General features: G+C 32.3%; 2 protein-coding genes across 4 annotated transcripts; one reads left to right on the top strand and one right to left on the bottom strand.

The window, feature by feature from the left end:
* Positions 1–396: 396 nt before the first annotated feature.
* LOC110644484 (probable NAD(P)H dehydrogenase (quinone) FQR1-like 1) lies at positions 397–4300 on the top strand. Its single transcript, XM_021797276.2, has 4 exons — positions 397–646; positions 2599–2692; positions 3507–3769; positions 3861–4300. Exons 1-4 carry the CDS (start codon positions 624–626, stop codon positions 4090–4092), a joined length of 612 nt encoding a protein of 203 aa, XP_021652968.1. The 5' UTR covers positions 397–623; the 3' UTR covers positions 4093–4300.
* A 5793-nt stretch (positions 4301–10093) lies between these two features.
* Positions 10094–13000, bottom strand: LOC110644473 (transcription factor bHLH123-like). 3 transcript variants are annotated; one of them, XM_058145404.1, is made up of 8 exons: positions 12687–13000; positions 12447–12567; positions 11739–12345; positions 11461–11571; positions 11254–11319; positions 11015–11080; positions 10864–10914; positions 10094–10743 (listed from the first exon to the last, which is right to left on the bottom strand). In XM_058145404.1, exons 1-8 carry the CDS (start codon positions 12730–12732, stop codon positions 10591–10593), a joined length of 1221 nt encoding a protein of 406 aa, XP_058001387.1. In that variant the 5' UTR covers positions 12733–13000; the 3' UTR covers positions 10094–10590. The 3 variants fall into 3 exon arrangements, with proteins under 3 accessions (XP_058001387.1, XP_021652947.2, XP_021652948.2); XM_021797255.2 differs by having other exon boundaries at positions 12447–13000; XM_021797256.2 differs by having other exon boundaries at positions 11461–11568; positions 12447–13000.
* Positions 13001–22430: the final 9430 nt, after the last annotated feature.

Here is a 22430-nt window from a genome sequence, read left to right as displayed (position 1 = left end):
CCAACACCAATTCCATTTGCTTTTCCTTCGGATTTTTTTTTTTTATTGCCCTTTTACCTCTTTAAATGTTAAAAAAAAAAAAATGGAACTTAGTCAATAAAATAGAAAAAAAAATTAAAATTATGACGAAATGCATTCAATATCTGAAAATATTTTAATGTTAAAACGACGACAGATCACCTTAACAAATCAAAACTATAATAATATAACCCCAACAACTTTTTTTATTTATTTTAAATAAAGAAAGCATGGAAATCTTCTAGAGAGAATTAGTTTGGAACGTCCAATGATGATGTGATGAGCGTGACAACAACTTATCATCATCTCGTTCTCCTTAATCATTTCAGTTGCCGTGTAATATAGAGTTCCAACATTCCCTCAGTGAAACGACGTCGTTTTGTGCTCTGAGTTTTTGGATTTTTGTATATTCTTTGGCCTTTCCAAATCTAAAATTAGAAAATAGTAAGAATAATAATCCAATTAGCGTCTATAAATACGGGCGTTTTGGTTTCCATTTTCCTGCATCGTCATTCGTCAACGTTTCTTTGCTTGTAAATTGAAAAACAAAAGAAAAAAAATTCATCCCCCACTCAGAAGGAGAACTGCAGAATTTGCATGCTTCAATGTCTACCAAAGTCTATATTGTGTATGTCTCTCTCTCTCTCTCTCTCTCTCTCTCTCTCTCTCTCTCTCGTATACTTTGAGTGTATACATGTGATTCTTATTTGTGATCTTTGATTTCTTTTTTTCTGGTTACGTTTTGATTACTGTGGATTGGATTTTCTATTCGATCTCCTAAAACGATGATCTTTTCTATTTACTCTGTGAACCGTTTTTTTATCATCTGAATTTTTTTGCGGTTTTTAATGTTTAATCTGATTGTAGAATTGTAGATTATGTTCATTTTTTTTTAAATAAAAAACTGTTTGATGACTATCTGTTTGGATGCCAAGAAAATGTATAGAATTATGGAGCTAGAAAATGAATTCTGGTTGTATTTTCTGGTAATTACTGTAATTGAATCATCTAAGGGGCAGTCCTTTTATTTTTTCCTCTTTGAGGAAGGAAGAGAGGAAAGGAAGTGCATCCAGCTCATAGTAGGTGCCACCTCCTCATGTATTTATCCCTCATTATGGACTAGATGCATTTTCCTTTCCAACCTTTTCTCCTCTCTATCAAACTAATGTCTAGCTCTGATCTTTAATTTTTTATTGAGGCAAATCACTGCGTTATAGGCAATATTAAGGTATAAGGTCTGTGACTTTGTGTACTCTAATTTGATTTCTAAAAGAGCTGTAGTTAGATCTCTAGAAAAGCAGATCCCAGCCACAACCACAGCCTTGGTTTCATTCTTGTTAAAAGGTTGGAATCTTTTTATTAATTAAGTTCTTATTGAGTTATAATGTTAATAATGCATAGATAATCATACTTCCGGAAAAATAAGACCAGAATCATTTGGTCACCCAGCAAAGTGGATATCCCCAGCTTCACTTCATTCTTATGTTATATTAGCATTTCAAGCTTTGTAATTCTTGCTCTGGCAAACATGAGACTGGGCTCATAGGTGCAGAATTTGTTTTAGACACTTGCATATGTGACCTGTTAAAGGAATATAGAATCAGAGTTTAACCATATCAGTAGTCGCCCATATGATTGCTTACTTGTTAACTTTCTCTAGCAAATGGATGTACTATTTGTTGAGTACCAGTGTGGCAACATCTATTGACACACATTACAGATGAAGTTTATAGATTATGATTTGCTGTAGCATTGTAAAGGCTTAATTCAGAGTATACTTGCTATGACCTTTAAATGTGCTACATTGATGGTCCAGATATTAATTTAATGTTTAAACAATCAAACTGATAGCATCTGGAGCAGCTTTTTCTTTCTAATCTAGTTAGTAGTGTGCAACTGCCTTGTTGTCCATGTCCATAGTCGTATCACGAAACATGATTTTTACAAGGCTAATTTTATTAGGGATAGTCAATTGTATTGTGCATCCCACTATTTATTATGCTAGTGTGGAACACAATCACTTTCCATTTATTTTTGGTGTACTGGCCTGGTGATCCCTCAATTCATATTTGATTGACTGCCTCCATTATATTGTTGCTAGCAAATATCACTATTTTTGCCAAGGTTGTTTCTTCCATGATAATGTTGGCACTATGTCCACTCATAGCTGTCAGGAGAGTTTTCTCTTGTGTCTAGAGATTCTTATATGCACAGTTCAATGTCCTTATTGCATCCACTATGAAGACAACAGCTGGTGAGCTTATTGCTTGTGGGCTGTGGGTTTTATTGCTAATAGAATGCCCAATGGCGAACATTCTGTATTGTGCATAGCTAGGAAGCACGCGAACAAACATAAGATGCAGTAATGATGCAACAGATAATGATACTATGCAATTTCCTGAAAAATTAGATATATGTGGTGGTGTTATGTGAATAAGATTATAGAAAAAATTTAAAAAAGAAAAAATTATAAAGAAGAAAGATGAGTACATGGAATAGTACCTCATCTATTTGTTTTTGTCCAACACTCATTGGCTCACATTACATGTCTCTTTTTCAAAATTTTTATTGTTGTTTCAGGTACTATTCCATGTATGGGCATGTAGAGAAACTGGCAGAAGAGATCAAGAAGGGAGCTGCATCTGTTGAAGGTGTTGACGCCCAATTATGGCAGGTACGAAGTGCATTCATTGTCATCTTATATACTACATACTGTTGTTGTGTTGAATTGTTTAGTATGCCTTCATGTTGTGGCTTTTGCAGCATACAATGATGCAAGGTAAATCACAAGCAGTAAAAATTTTGAAAGAGAAAATATTCCCTTAAAAAGTGGGTCACGAAACTAAAATTGCTTTTTAGTAAAGCAAGTAGGTTGTTAATTGGTCTGCTAGACTCTACATGAAAGTCCATTCCTTGTCCCAACATGGGGATTATTGCAAAGTTTCTCTTTTGGACTTCTGTTTTCCATCAGCTTGTTAACTTCAATTCTTCCTTACTTGTATCTATCTTTCAATATGTGGCTCCCATCAGTTCTGAACTCGGGTTGTTAGGTTGCTAAGATATCATGGACATGATCCAAGCCCGTGTGGATAAACTGGGGTGGAGATGGACCTAACCAAATGGCCCAAAAGTCATGTTAGTACATAGTAGTTCACTAAGGCCCTCCTGTACTGATCATATCAGAAGTACCTTTCCAATGCAGGATTTGGGATGTTACATTTATAGAAGTATCTTGATTGCCAAATTTGCTGCATTACAATTCTGCCTGTTCATTTTATATTAAAATTTATTAGTAATGCTACTGACCACACTTTTCTATGCTCGTTCTCTTTGAGCACTTCTGGACCCTGGTAGCCATGTCTTTATGTTGACAAGTGACCATAGATTTTGAAAAAGTCTGCAATATTTTGGTTCATTTTAAAATAGAGGTTTCTATTACCAATGTTGCATGCTTATCATTAAATTGATCTGGTTGTTATTTGCTGCAGGTTCCTGAGACATTGCCAGAGGAGGTGCTTGGAAAGATGAGTGCACCACCAAAGAGTGATATTCCAATCATTACACCCAATGAACTTGCTGAGGCTGATGGGTTTGTTTTTGGCTTCCCAACAAGGTTTGGAATGATGGCTGCCCAATTTAAAGCATTTCTGGATGCAACTGGTGGTTTATGGAGAACACAGCAACTTGCAGGCAAACCTGCTGGAATCTTCTATAGCACTGGTTCGCAAGGTGGTGGACAAGAGACTACAGCGTAAGCCCCTAGGCCACTGTTATCCAACTAAGTTAAATATCAAGAACAGAAAGTAACCATTTTTCTCATGAAAATTTTGAAATTGGCACAGGTTGACTGCTATCACTCAGCTTGTTCACCATGGAATGATATTTGTTCCCATTGGTTATACATTCGGTGCTGGCATGTTTGAAATGGAGAAAGTGAAAGGTGGAAGTCCTTATGGTGCTGGAACTTTTGCTGGGGATGGTTCAAGACAGCCTTCCGAGCTGGAGTTGGAGCAGGCTTTTCATCAGGGCAAGTACATTGCTACCATCACAAAGAAGCTCAAGGGAGCTGCTTAATTTCATTTCATTACAGAAGTACAGTTCAGTCTTACATTTTTCTACCCCATATATTTTGTGATTGTGAACAATAATTATTGCTTTGCTGGTTATATGTTTTGTATGTGTGTTACGTAATAGTGGTTTTTCTCAAATGAGAATGCTTGTTTGCTCCATCTGTACCATGTTCTCCACTTTGTTTGATCATAATATCTCTACATTTTCATTATTTGTGGGTCTGTACCAATTTGACTTCTGCATTGAACAAGAATTATGGGATATGAATGAATGAAATGAGTTTTTCATGGGCACACCGTAAACTTGATGCCCTGAAGATACAGCACAGCCTTGCTTATGCAGTCCTGAACAATTTTGTTTGCATTGTTTATTGACAATGTGAAATATAGAACTTTATAATCCTGGAAATGACTACCACTAAACTAAAATTTATTGATTTTGCTCATTAACTGTGTCATCGCTAACAGAAGTCATTTTCAATGGCCTACTTGCTTGTTGATTCCTTATTTGTGGATGAAGATGAAGTTTTCTGAAAACAAGCTGTGCTTTAAAGTTTGACATCTATGCATAAATACTCTCATCCCTGTAGTTCCAGCTTTGCCCCATTTTTCATTTTGTTGCTTGGATGGGATAGATCTACCTTCTTAATACTGCCAAAACACTCAACAATGAGCGTTCCAACCAAAACAAAGCACTGTGAGCTGAGGTTGACCAAATTTTACAGGAAAAATTCCAACTAATATTAACCTAACCTACTTGTTACACCCTAGGACTCATATGTGATCCATAAGAGTAGTGTTACCTTTCTTTAAGTTTCTTCTTTGTGACATGAAGATTAGGCAAAAATTAGGTGAATTTGATTTGTAAATTATTGCATCTTTTAGCTCTGTTTCACTTCATGACCATCACCCATTCACAGGATATGACAATAACTATTCTCCTGACAACCTTCATACAAAAGGCAACACAAGAAAGCTGCCAGTTGCTATAAGAGCCTTGATTGAGGTTTATTTATTTATTTATTTATTTTTAAGGCCCTTTAAATATCGTTGAAAAAATAGCTATTTTTCCCTCAAAAGATAAAAAAGATGTTAAATTAAGTGGAGTGATGTTACATTTGAATCAGTGGCAGATCCCTGGGTTGGTGCAACCACTCACATTTGACCAAAAAAATCCTTTATAAATATTAATTATTAAAAAAAATTATACCATTTATTATTACTTACCTCCTCAAATTATTTTTAAATATTTTATTTCTTTTTTTGTCAAATTTTTAAATATTTTATTTCACCCTTTCAAAACAAACATATATAATTTTTAGATAAATATTTAAATTTTGATTGAGTTAATGAAATTTTTAATTAGATGGGTTATTATTATTTCTTATAATATATGTATTGGGAATACGACATAAGATATTTATTTAGTGGCGACAACAAAAAAGCACTAATAAAAAAATTGAGGGACAATAGATTGAATCCTTTATTGGAAAAGTAAAATCCCTCTCTGAAAAGTATATGAAGATTAATATTCTAGATGTGAGTGCTCTCTGGGTCAATCTTGTAATCATAGGAATCCCATCACAATGTGGATCGAGCACTATTATTTATATGATAATTTGATATTAATTTAATTATTGATATATTTGATAAGAAAAAGAATAGCGAGTTTCATTTTAACTGCCTGATTTTATTTTATCATAAATATGTATAAATTTGTTATAATTTAAAGGAAAGATTAAAAAAAAAATCATATAATTTTATCTATCTTTCATTTTAGGATTTATAGTTATAAAATGACATCCTAAGATTTCATACTATTAGTAAAAGACAATTTTTTTTTTAAGTTATTGAAGTTGAATAGAAAGTTTGTGGAATATAAAAAATAATAAAAAATCTATAAAATATATTATGTGATTTCACCCATTTTTCATTTTAAGTCTAAGATTTATTTTGTGACAAAATGGTATCTTATGGTAAAACTTTGTTAGTAAATCACAATATTTTATTTGACGCGTCAATTTTTACTAAATGGCACTAAAATAATATTTTAATTATTTTTAATAATAAAAAATTTTAAAAAATAATTCACACGGCATCAAGATATTTCACGGTGCTATATCAATCCTGATCAAACATCTATTTGGCATTTTCTTTATGTGGACTATAGAATTTGAAAAATGTTATTGGCATATTCTCTAAGTCAATACTTAATATTCTGTTTTACCTTGATTTTCTTTAAAAAAAAAAAAATGGTATTACATCCTTAACCCTCTTTTTCACAGCATCATTTGCTAAAAAATAGTTCACATCATTTATTCACCATATAAATATGTAGACAGATGCATTTGAATAAGTATGCTCACTATTACAAAGTACACATTGTTCACCGTAAATCTACAAAGTATGCATTTGAATATGGTATTTTTTTATAATTTTTGTCTCTATTTTTTTTCATTCTATGTCAACATATTTCTCTTTCATGTCAATAATTTTTTGTTTCATATCAGTAGCTTTTAACCAGGAAAGATAGAAAATAGTATTTTGTTAACAGTGTAAAATTTTAAAATACTACTTTTTCACAAAATAAATTACATACTGTAAAATAAAAATAAGTGAAACTATATGGTATTTTTTTTTATAATTTCAACTAATTAAAATATTAAAAATATTTAGATAACTATTTTTTTATTTATAATTATAAAGTTTATCTTTATTATTTGAAAGATTTTATTATTGCTTAAGTGCGAACATTGTAATTAGATTTAATATTATTTTATATAAAAATAGTTTGCTCCCTAAATTTGGAGCCTTCGATCTGCCTCTGATTTAAATGTTGTTTTTTGATCATTAAAATAATTTAAAATTATTATTTAATCTTTCTTCGTAATTAAAATACATTAAATTTAAGTAAAAAATCTTTTAAATTAATATATATGATACTTTTCACAATCATTTTACATGGAGCAAAGACATGCATTGTCTTCCTATTTTAAAAACCTTTGAACATGGGGAATGTTTTATGGCTGGGGATAAGACATTGCGAATAAGACATTGCGAGGATGTGGTATTATTTGGCCCATCGAACACAAAATTTAATTTAGCCAATTTGGATTACAGTACGGGTTTAGGTTTTCGCACAAGTTAATTAGTCCTTGTAGCCAATGATTGGCCTGCTCGTTAACACTGACACTATGAAATGGCAAGGCAACTCATCAAACCCCTTCTGTTTCCATAATTATTTTTGCAATAAGCCAATATCATCTGCTATGATCCACTTTCTTTTTTGCACCTTCACGCTATACAATTTTTTTTTTTAATTTTTAATTTTTTATTTATCTGCGTTAATGATATGCTGGGGTTTCTTGATCTGGTTTTTCAGTAGCAAATAATTTCAGGGTGTTCTCTGAAAACATATAATAAATAAACCTGCCTACCAATTGAACATGTATGTCATATCTTCAACTGGAATATATCCATGACTAAAACCTGTGTGCACAAATTCCAGGGTAATTATGGCACTATTTTATAATATAATAGCTTGGCTGATGCAATATATTAGCTCACATCTTGTTCTTTGCTTATGCTCATGCTTATGCTTGCATAATTAAATCAATACGGATACCCATTGAGTAATATAATATGTTCTCAATGATAGACTTACAAGCCTGCCTACCATTATCATTAAGTTCTCAAAGAAAATTTAACTTTCTTTTTTTGGTCCATTGCATATACATATCATTTTTTTATATATATAATTTAAATCATTAAAACATGATATGTACGCAGCTTAATTTAAAATTTCATGGTAATAGTCATTATATCATTAAAGTTTAGGGATATATAGCTTTAGAATATACCTTCTATAATATGTTCTGAATAATCAAATCTTGTAAAGGCTTTGGAAATGGGATATGATACTTACAGCCCATTGCTTTCTGTATTGTTTAGATATCAGAATTTATATTCACAATCCTGTTTGGTTTTTTTATATATATGATTTGCAGAAAAAGAATATTTTGGATACAAAACCGCACGTATTACAAACTAGAAAAGACAGACTCAGTATTGCTTTCAACTATAAAATACCTAACTCATCAAGGTCTTGTCAGGTAATATTAGTTGTTAGTTATTTTAATAATTATCAGTTATTTTATTATAGCTATTAGTGATTAGTTATTTATATAATAACTTAAAATAAAAGTATTCGATAAAAATAACTATTAGATTAACCGTTGGAAGCACTCTATCAATTTTTAAAAATTAAAAGGAGTAACTTTTTATAAACTACTTTCTCAATATCTAAAAGCTAATATAAATATTATGCAATGAAACAGTACAAATAAAGAGAAATAATGGTTTAACTAGGAGTTAAAATAGTAAAAATCACCTTAAAAAAGTTTGCTAAAAGTGTCAAGAAAAAAAAAAACTAAAGAAGGGCATATTGATGTTATAAAAAAATTAAATAATTAACATATTTTGATCTTTTAATTATTTTTTAGGGAAAAATTAAGCAAGAGCAAACAAGCTTTGGACTATTTTGTATCTTTTCGACTGCGGTCCATTTGTAATTAGAATACTATTTGTTGGTCAGTACGTACTCAAGGATTAATTTGACCTCTGATTAATTTAGATAAAAGAATGGTTTCCAAAATACGTTTCTATTGATTTTCATTTTGTTGTAATTTCTGGGATCACCTCTACTTAAAAAAAAAAAAAAAAGAATTTGTTAGAATTTGAGTAGGAAATGCTTCATGAATTAGTATTACTAACTCTGGTAGGCAGAACACTGAAAATGAAAAAAAAAAAAAAATACATTCAAGAATTGATAAACTTGTAATAAAATATTAAAAAAATATAAAAATTTTTACCTAAACCTAGCCGATCTAATTTAAAATATAAACATGTGAATCTCACTATATATTTTAATATAATATAAATAAAAAAAATCCAAAATATATGCATAAATATTAGATAGGAAATATATATTAGTAAGGGCAATTAGCTTAATTAATTTAATATGTCATCTTAAAGAAATTATTATATACAACAATTGCATATACAATTATTAAATTTTAATGACTAATTATTGTGAGATGCACCATAATTAGTGATTATAATGAAATTATTTTACATATTCTAAAATTTTTCATCATCTTGACTTGCAGGGAAAACTATATTAGTGTGCGTAACAAATGATCAAGGCTTAGGTTCTTTCAGTTATTTAAGTAAAAGTTGCATCAACTTTTGACTAATTTCAAAGAAAAATAGAGAAAAAAAATTTAAAAATATTCATTAAAAACTAAGCTAAATCATATTCCTTCTCTTTTCAAAAGAAACTACTTTGTAAAAATAATATAATAACAAAAATATGAGATTATATAAATATAAAGTAACGCAATAACATATAAAATTTTCTTTTTCGTATGGATATTAAGATATTAAAACGATTTCATAAAATTTTGAAGAGTCCAGTTAATTCCATGGAGCATAAAATTTTTTAGAGAGAGAGGGGGGTGGGGGGTGTTGTTGGTGGTATGGCTGCTCTTTACCTTCCAATGGCAGCTCTTCAATGTGAACATTAGATGAAAAGCATAAAAGAGCATCTGCAATTTACATACCTCCAATTTTAAATAATAATTTAAAAAAAATCGAAAAATTAAAAAAAAAAAAACCCTGAAAGTAGAAGGGCAGTGGGTCATTCTCTGACTTCCACTAACAATATTCCAAACACATAAACAAATGAAAAGTGAAATTTCCAATCCAATGACATCCCCACACTTAAATTACTCTCCTATTCTAGAATTCAATTATTCCTTTCAACTCTTTTTTTCTTCTTTCTTTCTCTTAAACTAAAGCTATTGCCACCTCTTTTCACAATATAGCTAACATCAAAAGCCCCTTTACATCTTCTCCTTCTCTTAATAATCTCTGATTTTAATTCTTATCAGAGCCTTCTTATGCTGTTATTAAATAGATATTTAACTGTTAAATTATTAATTATGAGCTAAATGATAACAGTTCTAATCAATTAACAAATAAAATTAAATGTTTGTCTATTAAATTAATTAAAGAAACCTACATTAACATGCTTTAATATAATTCCCTAAAATTAATTAGCATCTATATTAATCTTTATATATATTCTCATTCCTAAACATATATATAATTCTTCAATTATTACAACAATTAATTTGCTTCCAAATGGTCCCTATATTGGCCAACCTACATCAATTTGCCTCTAGCTGGCCAAACACTGGGCATGTACCTTTGTAAGGGTCATTTCCTTTTCTTTCTCTTTCACAATTTCTCTCTACATATTTCCTTCAATTCCTGGACTTTGACAGTATATCTCTGTGTTTGTGTGTTTTTCCTCTTCTTTTATCATTGCTGATGATCTTATCATTCCCAACTTGGCTAGGTTTTTCGATAAGATCAGGTACACCTGCTGCTGCTACTTGTGTAGAATCTGTTCCGCAATTTCACCCATTTACCTTTCTTTCTATCTGAAAGTTCCTCCGAATGTAGGAGTCCAAAAATCAACTGTTGTCTCATGAGTCACCGGAAATGTGCTCGAAACCGGTACCAGACACAGTCCTCGGCTCCTAAGATCTTGTTTTTGTCCTTCTGAGTCCTTGTTGGACTTGTCAGAACTCTGCACATTTATTAAGAAAAAATAAATTCTATATTGCAATTATGTCCATAATAATTAAGCAAAACCCATAATTATAACTCCATCTGCTAATTTATATACAAAGGAAGCAGAATATTGTACCTGCTGGTGGTGTATGGGAGCTCCACTTTTCAAGTATGGGGTGCTTAGGACCTAATAAAAAATCAGGATGAACAAGGCATATATTATAATTGGGATTCATTTGCTATGATAAAATATATATTGTATCTCCAAGTTCTAGATGGAAACTTACAGTGACTTGCTCATGGAGGAATTTGATGTATTCAATAGCTTCAGAAAGCACTGAGGCTGTATCAGTCTGACACACAATATAACGTGATTAAAAAGGAAGAGGAAAAAAAAATCATCATAGGCTTTCATCAAGAATGTAAAATGATCATTTGATCGCTATGTATAGTCTTCGTGAAAGTAAAGCTTTAGCTGATCAGAAAATTGAGGGTGAAAAAAAATGAACAAAAAAATAAATCTTACCTTTCCGAAAGGCGAAACCAATTGTTGGAGTGCAGTGATTCTGTCCCCCATCTTCTCTTTCCTCACCTAATAGATATCAAAGTTGCAAAAGAATTCTCATCTAATCTATATATGTGTGAATAGATGATGATGTAAATGAAGAAATTAAATTAAATTAAATAGAGCCTCATCTTGTCAAAAAAAGGTTTTATCAAATTTTGATTGTACCTTAAAGGCTGGCATGGGCGATGGTGTTTCATTTCGAGGCCTTTTTGTTGCTTGTTCACTCCCACTTTTCTTCACTGTTGTACTCGAATCACGTACTTCAGATATATTCTGCTGGAAAAGAAAGAAAGAAAAAAAGAGTGAGTGAACCAAAAGATTTCAATCTCAAAATACCCACCAACCAACCCTTTGTTCTCTATATTTCTGTATTTCCAATGCACATGTACATAATTATGCTATCTTTTCTGTGTTAATTATCATATATATATGGGTATGGATACCTTAGGTTTTTCTTCGAAATTTGATGCCGGAAATTGCGGTTGCAACGATGGGAAAAAGCTTGGACGAACGTCATTCATGGAACTTGCAGATGCATTCCAGAAGGGGGCGTTATTGGAGAAGTGCAATTGGCTAAGCTGTTTAGGGGGTGAATTTCTCAAGAACGGTGGCACCTTAGTAGACCAAGAAGGCACCAATTCATTAGTAGTAATTCCGTAATTTGCCCCATATGGATAGCTCATGGATCGGTTCTCGAAGGAACACTGTTGTTGTGGTTGATTATCAGATCCAAGCAGGCCTTGCAACATCGTTGAAGGGCTTCCATAGATAGCTGTTGAATCCATTTGGAAACTAGATGATTGCAAGCCTTGACATGTCACAGTGCTATCACTAGAGCTCCCATGAGGACTAAACTGCGGTTGATCTAAAACACCCCGGTTCATTTGCTTAAACTCGTTCATCGAAGAATGACTACTAACCCCACTAAACATTCTCTCTCTCCACTGAACTTGAGATGATCCAATCCCAGTTGCATGCTGATAACTCGCGCTCGAATTCAAGTTCTCTTGCAGCATCGAACGGATGCCGCTTTCAGCCTTATCACTGCGACTGCCATAACAAGTATCAACAAATTTTAACTATAAAAGAATTGAAACAATGAATTATTATTATTATTATTATAGGGTTTTCAAGAACATATGTAGACTTACAGTAAAGCTGGGTTCCAATCCATGGCCTGGGAAGAGAGTCCTAAACCCATCATATGCAAGTCAGCACTAGAATCTTGGCCTTGTTGCAGCTTCTGGGTATCATGAAAAACTGCAGAACTACCTGAGACAGAAGCAGACTCAATAGAAGGTCTTCCTTTGACATTCACCACTTCCGATGGCCAAGCAAAGCTGCCTAAACTATTAAGCCCTGAAGATGAAGAAGAAGAGCCGCTATCAAACCTGTTCCTAGAAGAATCCCACCAGTTTGTGGTAGTATTGAACTCATCAGCCATGGCTAAAAGTCAAAGCTGAAGCTGCCGGTGCTGCTGCTTTATAGTTGCTATGTTGGAGGCTTTGTGCGGCTAATGCCGTAAGAATCTTGGGTTTTTGTTTGACAATACCTTGAATTGCTTGGTTTGTCTGAGCTTTTCCTTCCTTTTTGTGGTTACATAAAATTATAGAAAACAGTTCGCTGCATCTTAAGGCTATTTATAGCGAGTAAAGAAGCGATTGGGTCTCTCTCTCTGGAGTAACCGGAATGCTCCTGGTGGTTGACATTTCTAGGGGTGACGAGTGATTAGACCAAGGAAAGGTCATTTTGAAATTGAATTCCTTTCTTTTGTCGTATGCGTAATTATTTTCTTTTATTTCCTTTTAAAATACTCTCTTAATACTTTCGTCCCTCTATTTTAAAAAATATATAAAAAAATTCCTTAATTTTAATTTGATCTATAAATTAGTCTTTTCATCTATTTTAAATTAATTTTTCTTTTAGTCATAGATGAAAATTCTAAAATACCCTTACATTTATACACTTATCCCTCTGCCCTCTTCTCTCCTTCTCTTTCTTCCCCCTCCTCCATGGCTTCCCTCACACTCGGGCTGTTATCAAAGCTTCTAAAAAATGCAAGTGATAAGGAAACAAGGGTGACTACAGAACACTACTCTGCCACATCTTCATGTTGTCCCTCGCCATTCCAATGCTTCAAGGGTTGAAGCCCATGCCCAGAAGGCAACCTTGTGTTGGAAATCTTAAGGATTTGGTGTCTAGTGATTTGTTGCCCATTAGAGCAATTGTGAATTTTACCAAGCAAAAGAAAGGATCCAAGAATGATGGGTTGACAAAGAAGAAAATAATGGATTCCAAGGCCAGAAGAAGGGATTTTGTGAGGAATGCTTCCCACCCTACATTCACCAGCGTACATGCCTCAAACACATTTAGGAAACCTAATTGCTTTTTCTCTGATACAATATGGGGCAAATTAATGACGGTGGTTTTAATATTTTAGGGCTTATATTTCTAGAATTTATGAGATTAACATCCCAATTGTGTTTTGTTTTTTCTTTTATGTACTTAGAAGTTGATTGGAATTGTAATGTTTAGAATCAGAATTTTTGTGTTTATTTTTTTATGTTCTAATTTTATTTTGAAAGATGCAATTCTCTCTCTTTTGTAATTTGATTACTTGTTTATGAATGTTGAGTTTGTTAACAAAAGTTTTTGTAACTGATACAAAATAATTAAATTAGCCTACTTCTTTGAGAGGTCATATAGTACGAGTACCTAAGTAGTCCTATACGAGTATCCTGAGACATGAATTATACGACCACATAAAATAACCCCTATAATCCAATGCCTCTATAGTAATATAGTGGTCGTCTGACGACCTTCATGAGAGCTCGTCCGTTATTTCAATTGAGATTAGGCGAGGCTTCTCAAATAAGAAATTAAACCAACTCATTTAATGCAAAAGAGATGTCTCATCAGTTTAATAAGGACGCACATCCCCACTTCAAATGATAAGGTGTTTATCTGGCTAGATCAATATAGGTTGATTGTCCACCATTAATGTGTTGTAGGTTTATGATTTGGCAGCTACATGCAATCTACATGTGTTAGACTCCCAGTATATTGCAGAATCTATTCTAAATATTACATGTCCACTTGTATAAGTTTTATATGTGACATTATCCTATTGTATAAGAAGAAGTATATTCTTTGAACCCACATTCTCTCTATATTCTTTATTCTCGCGTTTCCTTTTTCCTATTCTAATTTATGTTTTGGAATGCCAAGTGGGAGAAACTCTTTAGCTTTCTAATCTTATATTTGATGTGGCCCAACCGCAAGTGCACGGGTCATACAAGTAATATATAAAAGATATCGTTCTCACGAGAAATTGTGTTAATGATTGAATTTTTGATATAAAAATTTGACTAATTTGAACTATTTTTGAAATTAAAGCAATAAATTAATAGATATTGAAGTATGAAATCTATGTGTGCAAAATTAATAATCTATTCAATAAAGTAATGATTTAACTAAATTTGCATCAAATTAAAATAACAAATTGAAATATGGCAAGATATAAAATGACAAGTAATTAAATTCAATTAGAAATTAACAATAATAAAAAGGGCGATTTCGGAGTTCAGAGGTTCATATTCTAGCAATTTTAGGATTTTTAAATTGGTTACCCAATTTTATGGAATTTACGAGTTTTAAGAAGATTAATTCTTAAATACTTTGAATACCCTTTCGAGTGAGACAAAGAGTGTCTTAATCAATCCAATCCTACTTTCGTAGAGTTAAAACTAATCAAGACCCATTAAGTTCCTTAATTAATCTGTAAATCCTCTTAATCCTTAGTCTATTTCTAAAACTAAGTTAATTAAGTCTAATTTCTTGATTATCTATCACAAGGTTTTCTCCTTTCGGTGCTTCAACCATGGATTAAAAATAATACTTAATGGGATCCTACACCAAGCATGTCATTGAGCACACAAGAAATGAATGAAACTTCATTAAAACCACAAAATATGGATTATCCAATCAAAATCTACAAGATATCTCAAATATTACATCCCCACTCCAGAATCTAATGAAAACTACTCACTATCCACAATATTTATAAGAATTTCTAAGTTAATATGGAAATAAATCTTTAATCTAAGCTAAGAACTAAGAAACCCAATACAAGAAAAGTAGAAAATATGCAAGAAAGGAAAAAAAAACTCCAAATCTGGTCTAGAAATGGAGAGGTGATGTTTTGCTCTCTAATTTCTGACTTTTCCCCTGCTGCTGCTCCCCTTTTTTTGTCTCCCCCTTTTCAAATTGAGATAAGGGCCTATTTATATCTTTTTCTGACAAGTAGTCCTAAATTGGTGTGTTTTTCATGTGGGAATCTTCTGCTAGCTCATTATGAAGACTCTATAAAACTGCATAAGTTATGCAGTCCCTTATGCAGTTTTCGGCAGGTTTCTGGGCCCTCTGTGTGAAGCTGCATAAGCAAGAAGCAAGTCTGCATAAGTCACTGCAGTGACTTATGCAGATTTCGGCAGGAAAGGAAAAATTGCTTCTTCTCCCTGTGTAGAACTGCACAACTTATGCGGCAAGTTATGCGCAATTTGGCCACTGCATAATTCAACTTTTAAACTTGTTTTTGATATCTTTGGCTGTAGAAATCACTCCTCACTGGCAAAATTTCTTTTTTAGTCCCTCGAAAACACCATTTTTCCTACAAAAAAAGTAAAATTACAAATTAATCCAAAAATTGGCAATAATGAAAAACTATCTAAATAACTAATAAAATTAGCTAAAAGTGACTAATAATCAAATAAAATGGCCATGAAATTAAACCTGAATGACTATGCAAAATATATGTATCAATGTTGTCTTGCAAACCAATTGGCCGTAGAAGATCTAACTAGCCTCTCAAGCACTCTAAAGGTGGTCGTGTAAGTATAAGAAGTACTCGTATCACCCTTAGCAAACCTCAGCAATCCTTTAGTACCCTATTCACGTATCACTCATCTAAGATATCACCTCATTAAAAGTTATCAGCAACTCTTTATGAGAGATGGAGATATCAAAAAGGACAAATGAAGGAGATAGGATTGGGAAAAGAGAGGGTAGAGAGAGAGACAAAAATGGAGAGAGAGACAAAGAGGGAGACAAATTAAATAGAGGGAGAGAAATAAAGAGAGAGATAGAGAGAAATAGAAGAGATACGGAGAGGGGGAAGAGAGAGATGAAAATGGGGGAGAACAAAAGCAATGAAACTATAATAATAGCAATACCTATAGATTAAATGGTAATTTAACCTTAATATTATAAGATTTAAGAGTAGGGGTGGATAGTTTTTTATTATAACCAAAAAATCGAACTGAACTAAACTAATTTGGTTATTTCAATTCAGTTATTGGCTTAATCGATGTTGTTCTGTTACCAATTTTTAATAATTTTGGTTTTTGATTCGATTATAATAGAAGAAATTAAAGTCTTCTCCCTTCTTCCTTTTTGGTTATAACTCATTGCTTCATCCTTCAATCTCACTTCTCACACTATAAGAGAAAAATGATGCCCTTACCACCACTTAGTCTGAAGGCTTCTCCCTCAATCAGACTTAGTCTCATTTCCCTCACTAAAATGACCTAGCCCCTTAGTGCCTTAGTCTCCCTCACGATGAAGAAGACAACCCACGATTGGATGTCCCTTAATTCTTCTTTCTTTCTTGATTATTCTTCTTTCTCTATCTATAAGTCCTACAGATCTACCCTTCCTCGAACCTTACAAGTTGTCATATAGATATGCCCCTAATTCCATAGTTGAAGCTAGAAAATCATTCTCCTCATCATTAGCTCACAGTCACAAACCCGATGCCTGTACTTATAACCTCACCTCGTCTCGCATCCTATTAGGCTTCCTATCGTCGCTCATGTTTTGCATGCCTTGTCTCTCTCTCTCTCTCTCTCTCTCTCTCTCTCTCTCTCTCTCTATATATATATATATATATATATATATACACACACACACACACACACACACACACACACACACACACACTGTTTCATCGCTTGTAACTGTTGTTATCGTAAATCAATGAGTTGTTCTGTTTTGTTGCATTCCATTTTTTGTTGCTCTGTTTAGCCACTGTTAACCTTTCTCTATATTGCTTTGCTTTTGTTTTGGTGGAATGGAAGAAGCCATTAAACTGAACCAAATCAAACTAATATATATCAATTTAGTTTGGTTCGCTTATTCTTTGAATATCAATTTGATTCGGTTTGGATTTTGAGGTTACTTCTATTGCTCTATAGCATTAACAATTTTAGTTTTTTTCTTCTGAGTCCTCCTTCATTCAACAATGTTGAGACTTTCATTCACTAGTTATCCTATTTTATTTGCCAAGGCTCTTCTTTCTTCTAATGAGTTATTTAGTACTCCTTTAGAATAAAATTGCTCTAAAATGCAAGAAATTTTAGAATACAACCATCATATGTACAATAATTTTGTTATAGTGATTGATTATGGTAAGTCATATATATGGGTCTCATTATAATCAACAGTGAAAATCTATGCGTTATACATACAATGATTACATAGAATAATTTCTCTTAAAAAGTATGTTTACTTTATTATGGAGGTTTTCGAATGAAGTCAATACCGAAATACTATAAGAGCCTTAATTTTTTTTATTTTTTCTATTTTTTATAAAATAGAAGTGTTGCGGTCTATGGAAATTCCTTATGGGTTGGACCTGCAAAATAGAAAATAAATGGGTCAGAGGTCCATGTTAGTGGTATGCCCTAGAGCATATCATTTAGTATGTATCTTGTATATGTTTTATTAATTAAAAGGCATTTTCACTTTTCCGTTTATATAATATATTTATGTGTAATAGAAAAGGTCCATTGATATTTTGTTAGAAATTCTATTCTTAAGTTGTTAAGAATATGATTGACAGTATTTCTAGCATAAAGTATCGTAAATTGGTTCACAATCTAGGATACTTCTCACAGGACATGACTTATCCAGAAAGATTGTATTCATGTTTGCTCCCAATGTATTTATATGAGATATAAATAAGATGGAATGGTGAGTCTCATGCCATATAAGAAATATGATAGGCACTTATGCATGATAAGTAGGCCGGACCAGTGACATTTGTGACAAGCACATGGAGTTTACTCTTGTCAATGTATTGTCATAAATCATATTAGTGCATATAATCTTTAGATCTGAGATAGCACAGTTATCTTGTATATAGGTGGTTTGAGTTTGATACAGCTTTCATACTTATACTGTGTATGGGTATATGGGCATGTGTTGGCTCCTACTAATTATATATGGAGGTAGGTATTGATCAAGATGGAATATGTTACCCTAAGTAAATAGGGATAAAATCCTATGTTCATTTAATTGTTTTTAATGTTTCAAGTTTCTGGCCAGGACAGATAGATTTAATCAGAAAAGAGTTTTTAATGAGAAAATCTTTTTAATCAAAAATTGGAATTAAAAGAGAACATAATATTCATAGCAAATGGGGTTTGACATAAACCATGACTCCAGCTTGAATTGGGATTTTGTAACAGGGAGATTCTAATGCATGGTAACATATGATTAAAGGTTCATTTAAGACATTATTTATTACTAATTGGGTGGCCATAGCATGCTATGCTAGGTGTTAACCATGATCTATGAGGTACATAGAGTGATTTAGAGAAATCATTTATGGTAAGAAAGAGTTCTGATGATAATAAGAGTTAATATTATTTCTCATTGCCAAGTAGTGATGAGCCTAGTAAGTCACACACATACATAAGTAATCATCAAGTTAAATATGATTTAATTAATTAATTAAAGAGTTTAATTGATTAATTAAATAGGTTTGGTTTGCAATTAGATTGCAAAGTCCCTAGCATGGCTTGAAACTAAATCTAGATTATTGGATGTATAGTATAAGTTAAATTTATATTTAAAGTGTTTAAATATGAATTTAATTATGAGAAATTAATTAATAGAGATTAATTAATTAATTTATATTTGATATAAATTGATTAGAAGAAGAGAAATAATTATTTTGGATTGAGAACTCAAAATAAAGACACAAGGGTATTTTGTTCATTTCACAGGGTGACATGTGGCACCATGAGATGGTGACACATGACACTACACATAAGCTTGCCAATTGTCTTTTAATCATGTAAGATGATCAAAGTCAAGATTAAATCTAAGTTTGACACTTGGCACAATGTGATTAGGTCAATTAAACTAAGAACCAATCAGAAAGTGACATATAGCAAGGGTTTTAAGTGGTGACCTAGTTATATAATGTGTTGTTATGAAAGAGTAAAATAAAAAGCTGTTGTTCTTCATAGGTGTCGCCACCCTTGGAGTGCTCTTCCCCTCTTTTTCTTCATCTCTCATCAGTTCAATGAGAATAGCCAACATTCTCTTGAATTAAAATTACTAGAAATCGTTTCGAGTGTCCTGTATGCATCTATAACATTTCTAAAGGCAAAACTTGATTTTCTAATTAATTAAAAAGGCTTGAGAAGCTGTTCAAGGGGCTGCCATTGGTGATCTTGGTGTGGACAAGCTAAAGGGACAACATCTGGTGTCCTAGGCGCATTCCAAAGGTGCCAAACACAACTGCAGTGCATCAAAAGGTTAGTGCACTTGTTCTTGATCTAATCTAGGGTTCTAATGAATTAATCTGTTAATTCTAAAATCTTAAATGGAAAATATAGATCCAAAAATATATTAAAAGTGTTTTAATATGCTGTTTATCATTGAAATCAAATAGATAAAAATGAATCTTGCATGATGCATGTGACCCTAGAAGAAAAATTTTTGAATTCAATGATCTAAACTTATGTTTTTCATGCTTTCGTTCCTTTAATTGGTATCAGAGCCACTATATTTGTCATTTAGATTGTTGATTATATGATTTTATTGTGTGATTTGATCATGAGATGATTGATTCATTGCTGGTTGCAAAGTAAAGGTGGCGGCTTGACGAAGAACACCATGGTGCGCATGGTTTGATGCATTCAACAATGCGCATGGCTATTTGGGTTTGTTTGTGGGCTTGGTTTCAAGGCCCATAATTAGGCCCATGACTAATTAAAGTGTTTAATTAGGAGTTTTAATCACACAATTAAATTTTTATTCAAATCTGAATTTTTAAAATTATTTGAATGAGATTCAAATTTGAATTTTTAAATTTGGTTGAATGAGATTCAAATCTAAATTTTTAAATTTGTTTGAATGAGATTCAAATATGAATTTTTTAAATTTGTTTGAATGATACTCAAATCTAAATTTTTAAATTTGGTTGAATGAGATTCAAATCTGAATTTTTAAGTTTGTTTGAATGTGATTCAAATATGAATTTTTAAATTTGTTTGAATGTGATTCAAATCTGAATTTTTAAATTTGTTTGAATCATATTCAAATCTGGATTTTTAAGTTGAATATGAGATATTCAATTTAATTTAAGTATGTATGTTTTATTTAATTGTTAAATAGTAATATGCATGATGGATGATCATGGATAATAAAAGACCAATGTGATTGGATTTATTTCTTTTATGTTTCTTTGGGTTGTAAATTAATTAATTTATTTTGGTGGCATGCATTATAAAGGTTGTAATTTTTTTTGGGTTGTAATTTCATTTATTTGGTTCTTGTAAATTTGCCTTGGTATACCAATGATTACTATGTAATTAGATTGCAAGAAGATCAAGGAGGTCAAGAGCATTAGTGGGACCAGTTGGAGGAATTCAAGATCAAGTGTTGATTATGTACTCCTTCAGCAACTCTTGTAATATGAATGAATGAAATGCACCTAGGAATGCCCTGATTCAATTCTTGGTGGCTCAGAATTGAATCCCTTAAAAACTCCATGATCATACAATATTTATTGTTTATCCATGAATGCATGAGATGTATGCGAATGCATGCAAGTATATGATATATGCATGCTAATTGGATAATGTGCAAAGTGAGACCTTAATAGTAATTAGGATGACCACAAAATCTTCTAAACAAATGATTAAGATGGAAATTGTATAATTAAAGTAATTATAACATGGGCCCTCCATTGAGGCAATTATTTTAAGAAATTTTAAATACTTACATATGATACAATTTAAGAGATTTTCTTAAGAATAATTGTTAAGCATGAGATGTTATAAATATGTAAATGGTTTGGTGGCCAATATTGTATTTACCTGAGGACATTAAAATTATTTGCATGTTTACTGGCTCAATGTGATCAACTTAACTAATGCAAGATAAGTCAATAATGGATGCACCTGAGATTTTGAGCATTAAGGGCTAGGTAAAGGATTGAACCTCACACGATATGTGATGGGTAAGGAGTTGCTCACTTATAGTTTATTGTAATTCCAATAATGGATGTACATGAGGATGATCAATAGGATTATAAGAATTCAATCACCCACTAGAAATCCATCCAACTAGGATTTCCATTTTCTACTTTGGAAGTGTAGGATTCGCTAAGTTAGTGAGAGGACCAATTTGATTAAAAGACCATAATCATTTTGGTTAATTACATGATACATTTACTAATTAATTTGGTTATTTTTTGTAGTTAATTTTCTAATAATAATGAGCAAACCACAACCACCACCATCCAATATCCTTGCAAGCATACTTGATCACAATAGGTTGACAGGACCTAATTTATTTGATTGGTTAAGAAATTTGAAGCTTGTCCTGAACCTTGAACATATAGGATATGTTCTAGACTCACAAGTTCCTGGTCCCTTACCTCCAGAGGCCACTTAAGAGGAACATGAAACTTTGGACAAGTGGAAAGAGCATGATATGAGAGCCAAGTGTTACATGCTTGCTTCTATGAGTAATGAGTTACAGAAGCAGCATGAGAATATGCAGAGTGCGAGTGAGATCCTCCTTCACCTACAAGAGTTGTATGGTGAGCACAACAGGAATGCTAGGTATGAGATATCTAGACAGTTGTTCCACATGAGGATGTCTGAGGGAGAGAATGTTGGGGATCATGTCCATAAGATGATTCGGCTGATTGAGCAGTTAGAACATCTTTACTTTAACATGGATTTCCAACTGCAGACGGATTTGATCCTTCAGTCCCTTCCTGAGTCATTTGGAAATTTTGTGACAAATTTTTATATGACTAAGCAGGAATGCACCTT

Source organism: Hevea brasiliensis, chromosome 4 (genome assembly GCF_030052815.1).
Source record: "Hevea brasiliensis isolate MT/VB/25A 57/8 chromosome 4, ASM3005281v1, whole genome shotgun sequence".
Lineage (NCBI taxonomy): Eukaryota > Viridiplantae > Streptophyta > Magnoliopsida > Malpighiales > Euphorbiaceae > Hevea > Hevea brasiliensis.
Note: the sequence above shows the minus strand (reverse complement) of the source record. Positions and strands in the feature narration are given on the sequence as shown.